Source organism: Acanthochromis polyacanthus, chromosome 10 (genome assembly GCF_021347895.1).
Source record: "Acanthochromis polyacanthus isolate Apoly-LR-REF ecotype Palm Island chromosome 10, KAUST_Apoly_ChrSc, whole genome shotgun sequence".
NCBI classification, from domain to species: Eukaryota; Metazoa; Chordata; class Actinopteri; family Pomacentridae; genus Acanthochromis; species Acanthochromis polyacanthus.
Window position 1 is genome coordinate 1,110,857 of NC_067122.1, and position 21,046 is coordinate 1,131,902.

At 40.4% G+C, this 21,046-nt stretch overlaps 1 protein-coding gene across 3 annotated transcripts in view; it reads right to left on the reverse strand.

The window, feature by feature from the left end:
* Window positions 1-21,046, reverse strand: part of mgat4b (alpha-1,3-mannosyl-glycoprotein 4-beta-N-acetylglucosaminyltransferase B) — a 119,242-nt gene that overhangs the window by 19,751 nt on the left and 78,445 nt on the right. For all 3 annotated transcript variants that reach the window (XM_051954731.1, XM_051954733.1, XM_051954732.1), the window contains exons 5-9: window positions 18,556-18,602; window positions 18,155-18,268; window positions 11,877-11,952; window positions 9,110-9,224; window positions 3,449-3,579 (exon numbers count right to left, since the gene is read on the reverse strand). In XM_051954731.1, coding sequence (XP_051810691.1) covers window positions 3,449-3,579; window positions 9,110-9,224; window positions 11,877-11,952; window positions 18,155-18,268; window positions 18,556-18,602 — 483 coding nt within the window. The remainder of the gene's footprint in view (window positions 1-3,448; window positions 3,580-9,109; window positions 9,225-11,876; window positions 11,953-18,154; window positions 18,269-18,555; window positions 18,603-21,046) is intronic.

Sequence of the window (21,046 nt, forward strand, 5' to 3'; positions counted from 1 at the left end):
CCGCATGTCGGGCTTTGACCCAGCTTGGTTGTCAGAGGGGAAATATTCCCCCTGACTGTACAAAACTGATATTGGTAAGTAATTAATGCTTAGAGCACACTATGCGATATCAGGCCAATTTTAGTTTAGTGTTGAGTGAGACAAGAGCAGACAAGCTCCGACAAAAAACCTAACCAAAATCGGCCTGATATCGTGTTGTTAGCTCGAGGCATAAGCAAGTAATTAATAAAAATACATACATTACATAAATGTAGGTCGGTAGATAGATAGATAGATAGATAGATAGATAGATAGATAGATAGATAGATAGATAGATAGATAGATAGATAGATAGATAGATAGATAGACAGATAGATAGATAGATACATTCATAGAATTATATTTAAGATAAGGTAAATCAATTAATTATTAAGTAAATGGATAGAATACAGTGCATAGATAATGAATAGGAGATTGTTTCAATTTTCATTTTTGGGTTTTGGTAGGAATGTTCTGTCGAATATGTCGACAGCACAAAACGGCAGTTGTGAGAGGAAACCAGACCTCCCTGCCAGTTTTACAGAAAGGATAAACTTGATAAACACATGGCACAAACTAGCCTGTCAGCGCCACTCAAGTCTGACAGCAGATAAAATTGTTTATTTTATTATTTGATCAATATTGTAATTAAAACATATTAAGACTCAAATTCCTTATTTCGAGTTTTTGTACGACGGCGACAATGACCGACGCGAAAACAAACCCTTTCTCCAGGTGTCGGTAGGTCTACTTTAGAATTTTCTCCAGTTATCGGTAGGTCTGCTCTAGAACTTTTTTTAAAAAAATTTATTTATTTATTTCATTCATTAAAAAAAATACAACACTGCATATGTTAAATGAATGAAAAGGAGCAGAAAGAAGCTATAGCTTATAATTTCTGCCCCTTATCAATACACACGTGGACAAAATTGTTGGTACCCCTCAGTTAAAGAAGGAAAAACCCACAATTCTCACTGAAATCACTTGAAACTCACAAAAGTAACAATAAATAAAAATTTATTGAAGATTAAATAATCAAAAACAGCCATTACTTTTGAATTGTTGATTAACATAATTATTTAAAAAAACAAACTAATGAAACAGGCCTGGACAAAAATGATGGTACCTCTATAAAAGATTGAAAACTATTTGACCAGAGTGACATGATTAACTCAGGTGTGTCATTTAATTGACATCACAGGTGTTTCCAAACTCATAATCAGTCAGTCTGCCTATTTAAAGGGAGACAAGTAGTCACCCTGCTGTTTGGTGAAAAGGTGTGTACCACACTGAACATGGACAACAGAAAGCGAAGGAGAGAATTGTCCCAGGACATCCGAAAAAAAATGATAGACAAACATCTTAAAGGTAAAGGCTATAAGACCATCTCTAAACAGCTTGAAGTTCCTGTGACAACAGTGGCTCATATTATTCAGAAGTTCAAGACCCACGGGACAGTAGCCAACCTCCCTGGACGTGGCCGCAAGAGGAAAATTGATGACAAATTGAAGAGACGGATCGTTGGAATTGTATCCAAAGAGCCCAGAGCAACCTCCAAAGAAATTAAAGGTGAACTCCAAGGCCAAGGTACATCAGTGTCAGATCGCACCATTCGTCGTTGTTTGAGCCAAAGTGGACTTCATGGGAGACGACCAAGGAGGACACCACTGCTGAAAAAACTCATAAAAAAGCCAGACTGGAATTTGCAAAAATGCATGTTGACAAGCCACAAAGCTTCTGGGAGAATGTCCTTTGGACAGATGAGACCAAACTGGAGCTTTTTGGTAAGGCACATCAACTCTATGTTCATAGACTCAAAAACCAAGCATACGAAGAAAAGAACACTGTCCCTACGGTGAAACATGGAGGAGGCTCAGTAATGTTTTGGGGCTGCTTTGCTGCATCTGGCACAGGGTGTCTTGAAAGTGTGCAAGGTACGATGAAATCTGAAGACTATCAAGGCATTCTGGAGAGAAATGTGCTGCCTCGTGTCAGAAAGCTTGGTCTCAGTCGCAGGTCATGGGTCTTCCAACAGGACAACGATCCAAAACACACAGCCGAAAACACCCAAGAATGGCTGAGAGAAAAGCGTTGGACTATTCTAAAGTGGCCTTCTATGAGCCCAGATCTGAATCCCATTGAACATATGTGGAAGGAGCTGAAACATGCCATTTGGAGAAGACACCCATCAAACCTGAGACAACTGGAGCTGTTTGCTCATGAGGAGTGGGCCAAAATACCTGTTGACAGCTGCAGAACGCTCACTGACAAATACAGAAATCGTTTAATTGCAGTGATTGCCTCAAAAGGTTGTGCAACAAAATATTAAGTTATGGGTACCATCATTTTTGTCCAGGCCTGTTTCATTAGTTTGTTTTTTTAAATAATTATGTTAATCAACAATTCAAAAGTAATGGCTGTTTTTGATTATTTAATTTTCAATACATTTTTATTTATTGTTACTTTTGTGAGTTTCAAGTGATTTCAGTGAGAATTGTGGGTTTTTCCTTCTTTAACTGAGGGGTACCAACAATTTTGTCCACGTGTGTAATAATTTTAACACATTTCAGTAGTATTTGGCTGTCACACACAGCCTTTTATCCAACATTTAACATGATCTAAAGATAAAAAAAAAAACAATTTCCGGTTATTCACAAGTATCATATCTCTTCAATAGCAACTCTTTCCAGTAGTCGGTAGGTCTACTCTAGAACTTTCTCCAGTAGTCGGTAGGTCTACTCTCGAACTTTCTCCAGTAGTCGGTAGGTCTACTCTAGAACTTTCTCCAGTTGTCGGTAGGTCTACTCTAGAACTTTCTCCAGTAGTCGGTAGGTCTACTCTAGAACTTTCTCCAGTTGTCAGTTTGTATTGTCCCATATCATTTAATTTTGAAAAACTTGGGACAACTTTTTAGTTGTTTCAGACAAATTCTAAGCTATTGTGGACCATTTGTCATTTTGTGTTGGATTTTTGGCATTTTTTGAGAGATTTTTGTTGCTTTAAGTCTCATTTTGTGTCTTTTTTTGTCTCATTTGTGTTCTTTGTCTTTTTTTGTGTAATTTCTGCTGTACTGTGTCTCCTTTCTGCCTCTTTTCTGTTGTTTTGAGACCCACCTCTATGGACTTGAAGGGAAATATTCCCAGTCTGAAGGCAGAACTCTGATCATTGATGAAGCTAGTGGAGATTAAGAACCAGATGTTCTGTGGAGGTTCAGGTAGAACTTTAGATTTTTATACTGAATAATTCTGCTGCAGATCAATGGCTTCTGATTTGACCAATATTCCAACTTGTTTTTCTTATTTTATTTCCTCTTTTGACTCAGGTTTGTCTTCCAGTTACTGTGTTTTATTTCACTAATGTGACTTATTTAAACTAACATTCAGACATGAGATGGATGAGTTAAAGACTTTTTTTGAGGGGTGAAACTCACCGCGTCCTTCTCCGGGTTGCACACTTTGACCCACATGATGTGGTCGAGCAGCCAGTCGATGGGCTTGTCTTTGTAGAACATCAGCATGAACTCCACGATGAGCGACAGGTCCACAGACTTGAACATCTTCCCTGTAGCCACAGACGGAGAGAGGGTTCAGGTCATTCAGCCGAGAACTCTTTAGCAACAGACACGTTAATTAGTGAAAGGCTGCTGGTTCAAATCCCCGAGCAGCTGTGACCAATCAGAGACAGCCTGGAATCTGGGTCGGACACTGGAGGACATTTAAGGGTTTAAAAATGAGATATCTGTGAATGTCTGGGCCTCAGCGCTGTCCTGAATGACTATGCCTGTCCAAGTGACAGAAAACAACTCAAAACAATTCAAAAAGGACTCTTAAATGACCAAATAACTTCCAAAATTACTCAAATTGCATCTTAAATGATTCAAAATGTGTACTGAATGACTCAAAACCTCCCCAAAATGACAGAAAATCTGTTTAATCGACAAAGAAATGACTCAAAACAACTGAAATATGGTCTAAAATGGCTCTAAATTTCTCTGAAGGGGCAAAATAATTTCCAAAATTACTAAAAATTTGTCTAAAAGACAAAAAACTGACTAAACTACTAAAAAATGAACTAAAATCACTCAAATTCTTCCAAAAAGACAAAGTAACGTCTAGAATTACTCAACATGTGTCTTGAATGACTCGAATCGTGTCCAAAATGACAACAAATTACAGAAAAATGATTTAAAACTACAAAAAAAACTGAAATGACTAAATTCTTCTTAAATGACAAAATAACGTCTGAAATTACCCAAAATGTGTAAACAATTATTCAACATTTGTCTTGGATGTCTCAAAATCTGTCCAAAATGACAACAAATATTTACAAAAATAACTTAAAATTCACCTTAAAGGACAAAATAATGTCTGGTATTACTAAAAAAGTGTTCTAAATGACTCAAAACGTGTTGAATGTCTGCAATTACTTAATATTCATCTATTTATCTTATCTAAATGACCAAAAAGAGAATCAAAACAACTCAAAAATTTACTAAAATGACTCTAAATTCCTTCTAAATGAAACAATAATGTAAGAAAATATTCTAATATTTTCCTGAACGACTGAAAATCTGCCTAAAATGACTGAAATGTTTTATTTTCCCAAACATCCTTCAGACTAAAGCTGTTTCTACTGGAGCTGCAGGTGTTTGTTGCTGCACTGCATGCTGGGAGTCGTAGTTCTTATATTTGCTGCAGCTGATTGGACTGGCCTCATGTTTCCTGACATAGCCGCTCGGTTTGTCTGATTCTCGGGAAGCTTCTCGGTGGATTAGAGGTCAGCGGACTGAAGCAGGAGGAACCAGGAGCTCCTGATGCGTTGGGACGTTCGGGCCTCCGGAGGGCGTCGCAGTAAAACCCTGCAGACTGCGGCTAAACTTAGCAGCAGCCTGCAGCTCCGGCCTCCGTCTGACTTAATGCAGCCAGTCAGCTTCACCCCGTGGATTTATTAAAGCGGCTGGAGGACGAGGAGGAAGAAAGAAGCTCAAACATCCAGGTGTGAAATCAGCATCATCCAGCAGGGAGACGAGGCCAAGCTGCTTCTGGATTCACCTCCATCTCTGCTTCAGATCCCGTTTCTAAGCAGACCAGAGAGACGAGGCGACACAAACAACCACAGAGGAGGAGGAAGTCCTCCAACGGGACTCAGGGTGGTCGAAGATTCCGACAAAAACTTTAATTTCCCTTGGGATTAGTAAAGTATCCGTCTATGTAAACATGACTAAATTATCTAAAATGATTAATAACTGTCCCTAAATGACAATAAATATGTCAATAATGACTCGAAATTAGTGTAAATGACACAAAGACACACAAAACACAGAAAGACACAAGAACTAAGATGATAATTTTTCTGGTTTTAATCTACAGCATGAAGTTCTGATCGATTATCAGAGTCGACGCTCCGATCATCCTGTTCACCGTCTGCTGTCTGACTAACAGAACAAAGAGTGTGTGCCGACGGTGATGCGACACACACTCCTGCATTAACTTCACTGTCAGCCGACCCACAATGCAACAGTTTCATCATCATCAGACACACATCTGAGGCCAAAACACATGAAAACCATCCGTCTGGATTCTCTGATCCTCGCAGGAACAACAGGATTGATCGTCATCCCGCTGTGTGATCAATAATCCACGCTAAAAATGTTTAATTTCTTCAGACAGAGGAGGCTTCGAGCAGCAGTATCACAAACACACTGAAACTACTCACTAATTACACCTCTCTGCTTCATTCAGGAAACTTTAACACTTTTTAGATTTCTCACTTACTGTAGTTTCACTGTAAATGACAACATAGATGCACAAAACAGACAGAGCCACAGAATGCCACAAGGAGACACAAAACGACCACAAAGAGACACAAAACGACCACAAAGAGACACAAAACAATCACAGAGACACAAAACGACCACAAAGAGACACAAAACGACCACAAAGAGACACAAAACGACCACAAAGAGACACAAAACAATCACAGAGACACAAAACAACCACAGAGACACAAAACAATCACAAAGAGACACAAAACGACCACAAAGAGACACAAAACAACCACAGAGACACAAAACAACCACAGAGACACAAAACAATCACAAAGAGACACAAAACGACCACAAAGAGACACAAAACAACCACAGAGACACAAAACAACCACAGAGACACAAAACAATCACAAAGAGACACAAAACGACCACAAAGAGACACAAAACAATCACAGAGACACAAAACAACCACAAAGAGACACAAAACAATCACAGAGACACAAAACAACCACAGAGACACAAAACAATCACAAAGAGACACAAAACGACCACAAAGAGACACAAAACAACCACAGAGACACAAAACAACCACAGAGACACAAAACAATCACAAAGAGACACAAAACGACCACAAAGAGACACAAAACAATCACAGAGACACAAAACAACCACAGAGACACAAAACGACCACAAAGAGACACAAAACAATCACAGAGACACAAAACGACCACAAAGAGACACAAAACGACCACAAAGAGACGCAAAACAACCTCGAAGAGACACAAAACAATCACAGAGACACAAAACAACCACAGAGACACAAAACGACCACAAAGAGACACAAAACGACCACAAAGAGACACAAAACAATCACAGAGACACAAAACAATCACAGAGACACAAAACAACCACAGAGACACAAAACGACCACAAAGAGACACAAAACGACCACAAAGAGACACAAAACAATCACAGAGACACAAAACAACCACAGAGACACAAAACGACCACAAAGAGACACAAAACGACCACAAAGAGACACAAAACAATCACAGAGACACAAAACAACCACAAAGAGACACAAAACGACCACAGAGACACAAAACAACCACAGAGACACAAAACGACCACAAAGAGACACAAAACAACCACAGAGATACAAAACGACCACAAAGAGACACAAAACGACCACAGAGACACAAAACAATCACAGAGACACAAAACGACCACAAAGAGACACAAAACGACCACAAAGAGACACAAAACAGCAACAAAGAGACACAAAACAACCACAGAGACACAAAACGACCACAAAGAGACACAAAACAACCACAGAGATACAAAACGACCACAAAGAGACACAAAACGACCACAAAGAGACACAAAACGACCACAGAGACACAAAACAACCACAGAGATACAAAACAACCACAAAGAGACACAAAACGACCACAGAGACACAAAACAATCACAGAGACACAAAACAACCACAAAGAGACACAAAACAACCACAGAGACACAAAACGACCACAAAGAGACACAAAACAACCACAGAGACACAAAACGACCACAAAGAGACACAAAACGACCACAAAGAGACACAAAACAATCACAGAGACACAAAACAATCACAGAGACACAAAACAACCACAGAGACACAAAACGACCACAAAGAGACACAAAACGACCACAAAGAGACACAAAACAATCACAGAGACACAAAACAACCACAGAGACACAAAATGACCACAAAGAGACACAAAACGACCACAAAGAGACACAAAACGACCACAAAGAGACACAAAACAATCACAGAGACACAAAACAACCACAGAGACACAAAACGACCACAAAGAGACACAAAACGACCACAAAGAGACACAAAACAATCACAGAGACACAAAACAACCACAAAGAGACACAAAACAATCACAGAGACACAAAACAACCACAAAGAGACACAAAACGACCACAGAGACACAAAACAATCACAGAGACACAAAACGACCACAAAGAGACACAAAACAATCACAGAGATACAAAACGACCACAAAGAGACACAAAACAATCACAGAGACACAAAACAACCACAAAGAGACACAAAACAATCACAGAGACACAAAACAACCACAAAGAGACACAAAACATCCAGATCCCTGACCAGGACAGACATAAACGACTACAAAGAGAACTTCGTAGACCCGTAACTCTGAAAACATTCATAGTATGACTTTGAAACTTTTCACGGCTTCAGTAAATATGCTAACGTTTCTGTAAATACAATACCAGCTGGTTCTGATGGGGTCAGCTGCCTCCCTTAATGTTTCCCTCATCAGATCCAGTAAGACCCATTGATTAGCCTCGACAGAATAATTACAGAACTGATCAGACAGAGGCTGATGCTTCAGTTCACCTACAGGTTTAATTCTGATGCAGCTGGACGATGGGAAATCCATCGCCTCGCTGGTTCTCCACCTTCACAACAAAACGATGCTCCCCGTTTTACCTCAGCTCGGGGTTTGTAAAGACATCAATTGTCTAAAATATTAATAAATTGCTGTAAATGACCCACAATGTATCCTAAACAACAACAAATTATCAGAGAAGGACTCAAAATGTGTCCTAAATATCTAAACCTGAATCCATCAAAATTGTCCAGAAAGACTCAAAGCTCCAACAAAATTACTCAAAATGGTTCTAAATGACAACAAATGTCTTCAAAATTAAATATAAATGACCCTGAATGACTCACTTCATCAAAAACACCAAAAATGAATCGCTCAGCTCTGGGTTTGTTAGCTAACCACTAACTGGAAGTGATGCTGACTGCTAGCAATACTAACTCCTAGCGACGCTGACTGCTAGCAATACTAACTCCTAGCGATACTAACCGCTAACTCCTCGCGATGCTGACTGCTAGCAATACTAACTCCTAGCGATACTAACCGCTAACTCCTAGCGATGCTGACTGCTAGCAATACTAACTCCTTGCGATACTGACTGCTAGCAATACTAACTCCTAGCGATACTAACCGCTAACTCCTAGCGATGCTGACTGCTAGCAATACTAACTCCTAGCGATACTAACCGCTAACTCCTAGCGATGCTGACTGCTAGCAATACTAACTCCTAGCGATACTAACCGCTAACTCCTAGCGATGCTGACTGCTAGCAATACTAACTCGTAGCGATGCTAACCACAGACATATACATATATACATCTATATATGTATATGTCTGTGATGCTAACTGCTACCTGCTAGTGATGCTAATCACTAGTGATGCTGACTGCTAACTACTGAATGCTAGCTGCTGTTAACTCACCGATGAAGCCGAGCTGGGAGAACTCCAGGATCATCCACTCCTCAGACGGCTGCTGCAGGGCAAAGTTCTTCATGGTGGTGAAGTAGTTGGGCCGGGCCACAATGTCGTCTTCCAGCTGGAAGAAATAACATCACACAAGTCTCTAGCGTTCTAGTCCAAGTCCTCAACAGGTCATTCATGGTTTTCTAGTTAAAGTTTCAGGTCAGAACATAGAGGAAGCTCGTTTTTCTTCACTCTGTTTCATTTTTCACTGCAAAAGCAAATGGGTGTTAGTAAAATAAAAAATAAATCAACAGAACAGCTGGCATCATGATTGATGTGTTGCTCTAAAAACATTACGACCGGCTGTCTAGGGTCACCGAGGAGCGACACAAAAACGGGACAAACTCTGGTTTCCAGGGGGTTGAAAGAGTAAGTTTAAAATCACAAAGTCTGTCTTTAGTTCAGCTGAAAATATGATTTTTTTTCTTTTTTATTGACGAAACTTTTCAGGAAGTAGATGAAGAATAATTAAAGCTCTCATGTAGAAGTCCAACTTATTGTGGAGAGTTTAATCTTAGAGTTTGTAAAGCTGTTGAGTTTTTAGAGTCATGGATAGTTTTGACATTTAATAGAGAGTTTAGTGTCTGATTGCAATCCTGTTCAGTGAATGGATCATTTAAGTTATGAAGTCATGTTTTGTTTTTGCTTCAGCACTTTTTATTGTTTAGTTGCTGATGTGGTCAACTTGAAGCTGTTGAGTGCATTAAAACCCTCTAAGACAAATGTTACAAAGTGGTTGCTGGAGTTATTTCAGTTATGCAGATATTTATGGAAAATACTGAAATGTGTTGTGCTCATCCAGCCACAGAACTTTCATCCATATTTTATATGAAGAACCATTTTCAATACTGCCTGCCCTTGCTCTGTTTTTTTTCTGTTTTTTTAAGCTCAATGTTTTTTTTTTTATTATCCCTTAATGTTATCTCTATAATAAGATTTTAAACAGGCAAAATGCTCTTAAATTACACCAGAATGCAGGAAATAGGATCAATAATTTTCATGATTTTCTGTGGGAGGACCCTCAGACCCGCTGTCAGCATCCAGCACAAACCAGATCTCCCTCTGAGGTCTGATCACTAGTCAGCAGCTCTGACATGAGCAGAGCTTTTCCAACACATCAACATACTTCTGCCTCATCCTGTTGTGTCTCATTTATGTCATTTTAACTTCCAAACCTCCAGTCTGAGCTGTGAGGGGTTTGGTGTGTTGTCTTTGTTTGGCCTCCTTTTGTGTTTCTGTTTCGATGCTTATTGTGCTCATTCGGCATCTTCAGTGTTTGTTTTTACAGTCTTTATGCTCATCCAGCGACTTTTTTGTGTTTGTGTTGGGTCTCTGTGCTCGTTTCGTATCTTTAGGGTTTGTTTTGAAAATCCTCATGTTCATTTAACATCTTTTTGTCTTTTTTGTGTGTCTTTGTGGTGATTTTGCACTTTTTTGTGTGTCTTTGTGGTTTTTTTGCATCTTTTGTGTGTCTTTGTGGTTGTTTTGCACTTTTTTGTGTGTCTTTGTGGTTGTTTTGCATCTTGTTCTGGTTTGTCCTTGCACCATTTAGCATCTGTTAGTGCCGTGTGTGTGTGTTTGTGGTCATGTTGTGTCTCTTTGTGTAATTTCTGCAGTAACTGTGGCCTGCTGGGGGGGTGTTTGTGCGTTCGGGTTAAAATGAGTTTCTGTCCTGGGTGTCGGAGAACGACGAGGAGCTGAGACTCGGTTTCTTCTTTTCCTTTAATCTAAAATGGGGACAAAGACCATGTGATGAAGCCACAGAGTCATCTCCATTAGCGCCGCTGTCAGTCTACCCACAATGCAACAGTTTCATCAGCAGCAGCGGGATTACATCACAGACGCTTCCTGCAACGGCGCCGTGCTTTATTAGACTCAGAGAATTCAGTCTGTGTTCGGGCTTTAAACTCACAACTGCAGCTTCATCAGATGTTTATGAGACACAACATGAACAGAAACACACACCTGTATGTTAGAGGTGGAAACAACAAAAGCTGAGGGAAACCTGGTCCTCCTCCTGAAATATACTATCAGAACGAGACACCAAAGATGCTACACAACCACAAAGAGATGCAAAATGAGATGCACAATATTCAAAAAATGCTCTAAACTGAATACAGAGACACAAACTGACAAAAACATGATCTAAAAAACCAAAATAACAAAAAAAGACCAAAGTATGATGCAAAACAACAACAAAGTGACACAAAATGAGACACCAAGTGACAAAGTTATGCAAAACAGCCCACAAAAGACGCAAAATGATCAAAATGAGACACACAATATTCAAAACATGCAGTAAATGGTCACAAAGAAACACATACTGGCAAAAATGTGAGTGAAATAACCAAAATAATACACAAAATTACAAAAATATGAACCAAAATGACAACAAAGTGACACACAATAAGACACAAAGTGACAAAATGGCGCAGAACAGCCACAGATAAATGCAACACCACCAAAATGTGACATAAACCAACCCAAATATGCTCTAAAATGACAGCAAAGAGACACAAAAGGCCTAAAATTAAGTGTAAAACCAACAGAAAGAGAGATATTTACTAAAATGGGTGCAGCACAGACAAAAATTAAACACAAAGCAGTCATAGATGATGAATGTAGAATGACCACAAAGAGAAACAAAATGTAGAAACTATGATTTAAAATGACTAAAATGAGACAGAATGACATAAATAAGACGTAAAACAACTGCAGAAGTTACCTGGACGTAGTAGGTTCCCTTGGTCTGAGCGTACATCATCAGGAAACAGTAGTCCAGGTTCTGCTTCGTCCTCCACCTGAAGAAGACGAGGAAACACAGCGTCAGACGTTTCCTGCTCATCCTCCCAGTGAAACCAGTAACAGCAGCTCTAAACTCATCCCACCAATCAGCCCAACAATCCCACAGAGCACACCCAGAGGTCACAAAACAACCCAAACATGAAGCGAAAACAACTAAAAACTTCTGTTAAACTACCACAAATACACAAAAACTGACCAAAATAAGATGAAAAAATCACAACATGATCCAAACAACCAACGTTAGACACAAAAAGCACAAACAAACTGAAGCTCAGTGACCAAAATGAAATGTCCATAAACTGATGTGGAGCAAACAAAGCGAGACAAAAATGAACAAAGAGATTCAAAATCACACAAAGCAAGATACAAAATTAAGCCCAATGAGATGCTAAACAACCAGAAACAGATGCACAAATAAACAAACAAGACATAAAAGACTCCAAAGTGACACAAAATGACCAAATTACAATCTAAGATAAAACACAGTAAGAACATGGGATGCAAAATGTCTGCAAAGTGATGAAGAACCAAAACACTGAGACACAGAATGACCAAAAAATGACACAAAAAATGACACAAATACAACATAAAATGACCAAGAAAACAACCAGAAAGTGACGCACAATAACCAAAATGGAACGCAAAATGTCCACAAACTGATGCCGAAAAACCAAACTGACACGAAATTACCGTAAAAAGACGCAAAACAAAACGACCCCAAAGACAGCCCAAGCAACCAAAAATGGATGCAAAACAAACACAATGAGACACAAAATAAGAGGATAAACAGCCAAAAACACAACAACAAACATGGGATACAAAATGTCTACAAATGGATGCAAAACAAACAAAATTACACAAAATTCACACTAGGACACACAAAATGCCTAAAAAAGAGGCTAAACAACCAAAAGTGATGCACAGTAACAAAACTTGGATGCAAAATGTCTGCAAACAAATGAAGAACCAAAAAAATGAGACACAGAATAACCAAAAAGTGACACAAAAACAACCAAAATGGGAAGCAAAATATTCCAAATGGATGAAGAATAAACAAAGTGAGACACAGAATGACCAAAAATAGCACCTAAATTGACTAAAATAAGATGAAAAACAACCAGAAAGTGACACACAATAACAACAATGGGATTCAAAATGTCCACAAACTGATGCTGAACAACCAAACTGACACTTAATGAACTCAGAGATGTGAAGCCAACAGACTTTCAAAGGACCAGAGTTGAGTCCAGGTGGGAGTACTGAGCGCGCTCAGATAGCAGCAGCTTTAAGGCAGCATTCAGACCTGCAGCTGCCTGAAGGATAAAGCTCCATAAATTTCAGTCCCTCCCAGAAACAGCAATCAGGGATCAGTGCGTGAGCAGACAAACAGCAAACACAGCTCCAAGTTTACTCTGTCGGAGGTTTTCTTCTACCCATCGGCCTCCTGCTGCAGCTTCTTCTACTGAAAACTGAAAGCAAACATCACAGCTTCCACCGTCTGTAGAACCACGTTCCCCTCTAAAACCACAGGACAGTCAGCACTAGCTAAAGCACAGGAGTCAGCAGCTGTAGTCGACTGATGGGAAGCTAAGAGGCCATGAAGCTCAGAAAATAGAATCAACACAGCTTTCTACATCAACCGATCGTTCAAGGTGCTGTTTGTATATTTATGACCCACCACTCATGTTTCAGGAAGACCTTTAATAAATCTATAAAAGAACCAGGAAAAAAATCGATGTTTTGTTGTCTTTTTGTCTTGATGTTGTCTTTATAGTCATTTTGTGGTCATTTTATGGTCGATCTGTGAGTCTTTGTGGTCGATCTGTGAGTTTTTGAGGTCGATCTGTGAGTCTTTGTGGTCGATCTGTGAGTCTTTGTGGTCGATCTGTGAGTCTTTGTGGTCGATCTGTGAGTCTTTGTGGTCGATCTGTGAGTCTTTGTGGTCGATCTGTGAGTTTTTGTGGTCGATCTGTGAGTCTTTGTGGTCGATCTGTGAGTTTTTGTGGTCGATCTGTGAGTCTTTGTGGTCGATCTGTGAGTCTTTGTGGTCGATCTGTGAGTCTTTGTGGTCGATCTGTGAGTTTTTGTGGTCGATCTGTGAGTCTTTGTGGTCGATCTGTGAGTCTTTGTGGTCGATCTGTGAGTCTTTGTGGTCGATCTGTGAGTCTTTGTGGTCGATCTGTGAGTCTTTGTGGTCGATCTGTGAGTCTTTGTGGTCGATCTGTGAGTCTTTGTGGTTGATCTGTGAGTTTTTGTGGTCGATCTGTGAGTCTTTGTGGTCGATCTGTGAGTCTTTGTGGTCGATCTGTGAGTTTTTGTGGTCGATCTGTGAGTCTTTGTGGTCGATCTGTGAGTTTTTGTGGTCGATCTGTGAGTCTTTGTGGTCGATCTGTGAGTCTTTGTGGTCGATCTGTGAGTTTTTGTGGTCGATCTGTGAGTCTTTGTGGCCGATCTGTGAGTCTTTGTGGTCGATCTGTGAGTCTTTGTGGTCGATCTGTGAGTCTTTGTGGTCGATCTGTGAGTCTTTGTGGTCGATCTGTGAGTCTTTGTGGTCGATCTGTGAGTCTTTGTGGTCGATCTGTGAGTCTTTGTGGTCGATCTGTGAGTTTTTGTGGCCGATCTGTGAGTCTTTGTGGTCGATCTGTGAGTTTTTGTGGTCGATCTGTGAGTCTTTGTGGTCGATCTGTGAGTCTTTGTGGTCGATCTGTGAGTCTTTGTGGTCGATCTGTGAGTCTTTGTGGTCGATCTGTGAGTTTTTGTGGTCGATCTGTGAGTCTTTGTGGTCGATCTGTGAGTCTTTGTGGTCGATCTGTGAGTCTTTGTGGTCGATCTGTGAGTTTTTGTGGTCGATCTGTGAGTCTTTGTGGCCGATCTGTGAGTCTTTGTGGTCGATCTGTGAGTCTTTGTGGTCGATCTGTGAGTCTTTGTGGTCGATCTGTGAGTCTTTGTGGTCGATCTGTGAGTCTTTGTGGTCGATCTGTGAGTCTTTGTGGTCGATCTGTGAGTCTTTGTGGTCGATCTGTGAGTCTTTGTGGTCGATCTGTGAGTTTTTGTGGCCGATCTGTGAGTCTTTGTGGTCGATCTGTGAGTTTTTGTGGTCGATCTGTGAGTCTTTGTGGTCGATCTGTGAGTCTTTGTGGTCGATCTGTGAGTCTTTGTGGTCGATCTGTGAGTTTTTGTGGTCGATCTGTGAGTTTTTGTGGTCGATCTGTGAGTCTTTGTGGTCGATCTGTGAGTTTTTGTGGTCGATCTGTGAGTTTTTGTGGTCGATCTGTGAGTCTTTGTGGTCGATCTGTGAGTTTTTGTGGTCGATCTGTGAGTCTTTGTGGTCGATCTGTGAGTCTTTGTGGTCGATCTGTGAGTTTTTGTGGTCGATCTGTGAGTCTTTGTGGTCGATCTGTGAGTCTTTGTGGTCGATCTGTGAGTTTTTGTGGTCGATCTGTGAGTCTTTGCAGCTGTTTTGAGTCTGGGGTCATTTTGTACCTATCAATGTTTTCTGTCTCTTTATAGTCATTTTGTGGCTGCTTTGTGTCTCTGAGGTCCTTTTGTGGTTGTTTTGTGTCTCTTTGTGGTCATTATGTGGTCTTTTTATGGTTGTTTTGTTGTTATTTGGAGTCTCTGTGTTTGTTTTATGGTTGTTTTTCAGTCATTTTGCATCTGTCATGTTGTGTGTTTGTAGTTGTTTAGTCTTCGAGGTTGTTTTCTGTCTCTTCATAGTCATTTTGTGGTAGTTTTATGGTTGTTTTTCGATCGTTTTGTGGTTGTTTTGAGTCTCAGCTATGATTCCTGTCTGACTGGTGTGTGTTTGGTTGATGCAACTCTGTGAGAAGTTAAAGCAGCAAATAAAGATAGAAACACGAAATAAAGCCAAGAAATAAAGCCTATAAATGATTATTACTCTGCAGAAACAACAGAAATCTGTTCCAGTAATACGATGTTAGCATCGGTGTCGGCAGTGAACCACTCGTGCATTTGAGGGTTAAAGCAGACAAACAGGGGGTTTATGCAGCATGTGATGAACACATGAGGTCTCACTCCTCCACTATCACCTCCTTCACTTTATTATGCCCTAAATAAACCTCCTCCTCCTCCAGCAGCTCATCTCCTCACGCTGCACTTCACCACGTTTAAAGACTGTTTTTTACTACGGGGAGTCAATCGTCTTTTTATGACGCTGCCGGGGTCTGAGAACAATCCTGGGAGAAGAGGTTTTTATAGGAAAACAGTAAAGTTAACACAGAAGCAGCCTTGTCTCGCGCTCCTTCTCTCGCTCCCGGCGTTCGACGAGTCCATTTAAAAGAGTCAGCTGGTTCTCCACCCGAAACACAACAAGAAGCAGTGTTTTCAGAGCAAACCCAGACCTTCCTCCGGCACCAAAACAGAGGCAGCGTGACCACCAATTATCATGGAGGCCTGTTAAAGTCACGCTCTCTCCACGCTGCCGAGAACTTCATCAGCCAAAGTAGAAAAGACATCATTCACCCCAAAAACCCTCAGATTTAAAGTCGCCAACTGTCACGTCACTGAGGCTGTGGCTAGAACCAAGAGAACAGAAACTACTAAATCTACAGCTTAAGTCAAAATTACATGCTTATAATAAGTCCCAGTGAGCATTTCTACGCTCCATAATGACGTTTATTCTTCACAGTGTACTTATAATAAGAACTTTAACTATCAGTCATATGTTCAGGATTTCTAAAAGGTTTCACTGAATCAAACCTTCTCCTCAAAGCAACAGATAAAATATGAGACTACTGATAAAACTAGACCCAAAAAGACTCAACGGAACAGCCACAAAACTAGAAAATCATACAAAAAACAACACAAAACAACCTGAAATTGAAACAAAACTACAAAAATGTCATTTGTGGTCATTTTGTGGCGTTTTTGTGTCTCTTTGTGGTTGTTTTCAAAAGTGTAATGGTATAACTTAGGTATACCTAAGTTATACCATTATACTTTTTGAAGGTAGTCACCTTTAACAACTAACATTTCAAAAAGAACCAAACATACATAATACTACCATTGGAATGACTACTAATACTTGTATCCCAATTTAAAGTACTGAAAAGCAAAAAACCATTTTGACATCACCCATGGCATTTTGAGTAAGAATATCTCAGTAACTACAAATATAACCCTGCTGCTTTTTTGTACAGTGATAGAAGACAGATGGAACTGTCTTGTAGAAAAATTTGGGTTCTCTGGTACCTGTCCCACACTGAGATTTTTGACACCAAAAATAGCCAATTTAAAATCTCATCCAACTTTGGGAGCTCATATTTTCCAAACTGAGGTACCTAGAAAGCTCCAGTTTGCTAAGTTATCACACAAGTTTGTGTAGAATGGAACCCAGGGGTGTTAGAACACTTCTGTGCAGTATTTCTAGTACTTTTAAGGTCCCAAACCCCACTTGTGAGTAGGTGTCTCTTATTTTTTAGCATTTTTATCAAGCCCCCACGGCCTGCAGAGTGTAGGGAAACACCTGGGGATGTTTGTGGGGCACTAGCTACATGCAGAGGCCTTGTTTACCAACTCACAGCTCTCTGGTATGTCTAGAGGCTGACAAATAACCACTTAAAGATGCAAAAAACACTGGTGAAGCTTTTTATAGCCCAAATTCTGAAAATTTCAGACCCCCACAACTCAGAAACTATTTGAGCTACAGGCCTACATTATGCATAGAAAGTACTTTTGTGACTATCTAATGGCAGACAAATTTAGGACTAATTTGAAAATGGTGCAGCAACCACCATCTGGTGAAACCACACAGAATGACCCCACTGCAGAGACTGAAAATGACCACAAAACAACTATGAAGAGACAGAAAACAACCACAGATACAAAAATGACCACAAAGAGACTCCAAATGACTGTAAAACAACCACAAAATGACCATAAAATGACCAAAGACACTAAAAACAGCCAAAAAACCACCAAAAAACAACCACAGACTCAAAACAAACAAAAAAAACCCACAAAGCAACCACACAATGACCACAGTGAGGCGTTGGTAGTATTTGTGAACATTTGAATTAAAGTCTAGTGCCGTAGACATCAGTGCAGCCACATAAGGACGGAATCAAGTTTCATGTAAAACTGGACATACTTTGAATGAAGTCTGGTACAGATATGGAGTTTCCTTTTCTGAACACACACACAGAATAAAAATAAACAAACAAATAAACACTCGCTGACCTCACTCTCTCCTTTGGGTCTCCAAAAGACTCTCTGAGTTTGGAGAAGTCGGGATAGAAGTGGACGGATGGAGAGACGACCTCCAGCAGGCCGGACTGGATCTCTGCTGGAAAACTGAGACAGACACGGAGTTAGGTAAACAAACAAACAAACAGACAGACAGGCAGACAAACAGGCAAACAGGTAAACAAACAAACAAACACACAGACAAACAGAAAGGCAAATAGATAAACAAACAAACAAACATCTGCCATAGTCAGATCAGCGGTGAGAAGTCGGAGGGAGATAGAGGAAAGCAGAATGAATTCATCTTTCATCAGCTGTTCACACACACACACACACACACACACACTGGTGTCTGTTGCCGTGGTAACAGCATCCCATCATGCAGCTGGACTTACAGGCGCTTCAGGTTGTCTGCTACACTGCTGGCATACTGCTGGTCGGCCTGCAGACACACAAACACACACAGAGAAAACGGTTTCAGGTTTGTATTGCACACACACACACACACACACACACACACACACACACACACACACACACACACACACACACACACACACACACACACACACACGCACACGCGTGTGTGTCTTGCTATCATTGTGGGGACATACCATTGACTGCCATTCATATCTAACCCCTAACCCTAACCTTAAAGAAACGTTTTTGCACTTTTACTTTTTTCAGTAACAACAACATGGCCAAGAAAACACTGACATAGTTTGCAGATTTCTAAGTCATTGTGTCAATTAATAATGCATCATTCTGTGGTCCTGGTTCTGCTCCTAGTTTTGGTTCTGGTTCCGGTCTTGGTAGTACTTTCTGTAATGTAGCATAATGTAGTACTCATTCTAATGTAGTACTCAACAGTACAACATCACTTACCAGGTACTTATAATGTAGTACTCACTCCCTGGTCCTCACAAAGACAGAAGAACAAGAACACACAGCGGTGTAATTTAACCACACCAACACTGGATGATCTATCTTTATGAGGACCACCACCACAGAGTGACTGAACAAACAAGTTTATGTCCTCACAAAACACACACACACACACACACACACATACACACACAGACACACACACACACACACACACACACACACACATCTTCTCTCTTTTTTTGCTTGTTTTGTGTCTGTGATCATTTTGAGCCTGTTTGTGATTGCTTTTGTCTTGTTGCAGCTGTATTGTGTAGCTTTTTTGGTTATTTTTTTGCCTGTTTGTGATTATTTTGTGGGGCTATAGTTGTTTTGTCTCACTTTTAGGTTGCTTTGTGTATTTTTGTGCTAGTTTTGTGACTTTTTGCAGTTGGTTTGTGTTCATTTTGCAATTGTTTAGTGTCTCTGTGGATGTTTGTTGTATTTTTGTGGTTGTTTCACATCCTTTGGTGATTGCTGTAGCTGGTTTGTGTGTCTTGGTTGTTGTTTTGTGTCTCTATGCAGATACTGTGCATCTCTCTGCAGTCATCTGGTGTCTCTTTGTGTCAGTTTCACATATTTGTCGTCTCTTGGGGGTGGTTTTTCAGCGTTGTGTGGTTGTTTTGCGTGTCTCTGGGTTCACTGTGGGAACAGGTGGCAGTCAGGCGTGTTTTCTCTCCTGCTGTACTGAGCTCAGGCCTAAGAATTTGGTGTGTTTGGCTTCTCCTCAGCTTTCATTGTTCATTACCAACTGTGTGTTGAACCCACAGTAAAACACACACACACACACACACACACACACACACACACACACACACACACACACACTGAGTTAATGAGCGTTCACACACATGTGGCAGGCTGAGATCATCTGAATATTTTTACGTCTTTCTCTCTGGTTCCAACTCGAACAACAACTTGAGCAATCGATGACATCACAGCTCAGCCTCCCGCTCCGGCCAATCAGGGCTGGGATTGGCTCCCAGCAGGACCCGACAGTTTGGCTGTGAAGGTCAGCGCTGGGTCACACACGTGTCTGCAGGCCGTCGGCCTCTGCACGGGGCTGTGGTTTGTTTTGGCGTCCTGGCGGTGCCAGCCGGGTGGAGCTTAGCGCGTCCAGGACGCTGGTTTTTAGGTTGTTTTACCGAATGAAGGAAAAACTAAAAGGTTTTAGTTTCTGAAGCAGAAGATGATGTTCCTTAAACTTCCACCTTCTGCAGGCAGAACTGCAAGTCATGTGACCCTGGAGGGATGATGTCATCGCAGGTGGGTTCAGGTACAGTCATATTTAAAATAATTATATTTATATTATATGTTTATAATTATATGTGAATTCATGGCTGCTTCAGGATTTATCTGAAGAAGTTTTATATATTTATAGGCATGTGTATCTTTTTGTGGCTTTTTTGTGTCTCTTTGTGGTTGTTTTGTGTCTCTTTGTGGTTGTTTTGTGTCTCTGTGGCTGTTTTGTGTCTCTTTATAGCTGTTTTGTGTCTCTTTGTAGTTGTTTTGTGTCTCTTTGTGGTTGTTTTGTGTCTCTTTGTGGTTGTTTTGTGTCTCTGTGGCTGTTTTGTGTCTCTTTATAGCTGTTTTGTGTCTCTTTGTAGTTGTTTTGTGTCTCTTTGTAGTTGTTTTGTGTCTCTTTGTGGTTGTTTTGTGTCTCTTTGTGGATGTTTTGTGTCTCTTTGTGGTTGTTTTGTGTCTGTTTGTGGCTGCTTAGTGTCTCTTTGTAGTTGTTTTGTGTCTCTTTGTGGCTGTTTTGTGTCTCTTTGGGGTTTTTTTTGTGTCTCTGTGGTTGTTTTGGGTCTCTTTGTGGCTGTTTTGTGTCTCTTTGTTGCTGTTTTGTGTCTCTTTGTGGTTGTTTTGTGTCTCTTTGTGGATGTTTTGTGTCTCTTTGTGGTTGTTTTGTGTCTGTTTGTGGCTGCTTAGTGTCTCTTTGTAGTTGTTTTGTGTCTCTTTGTG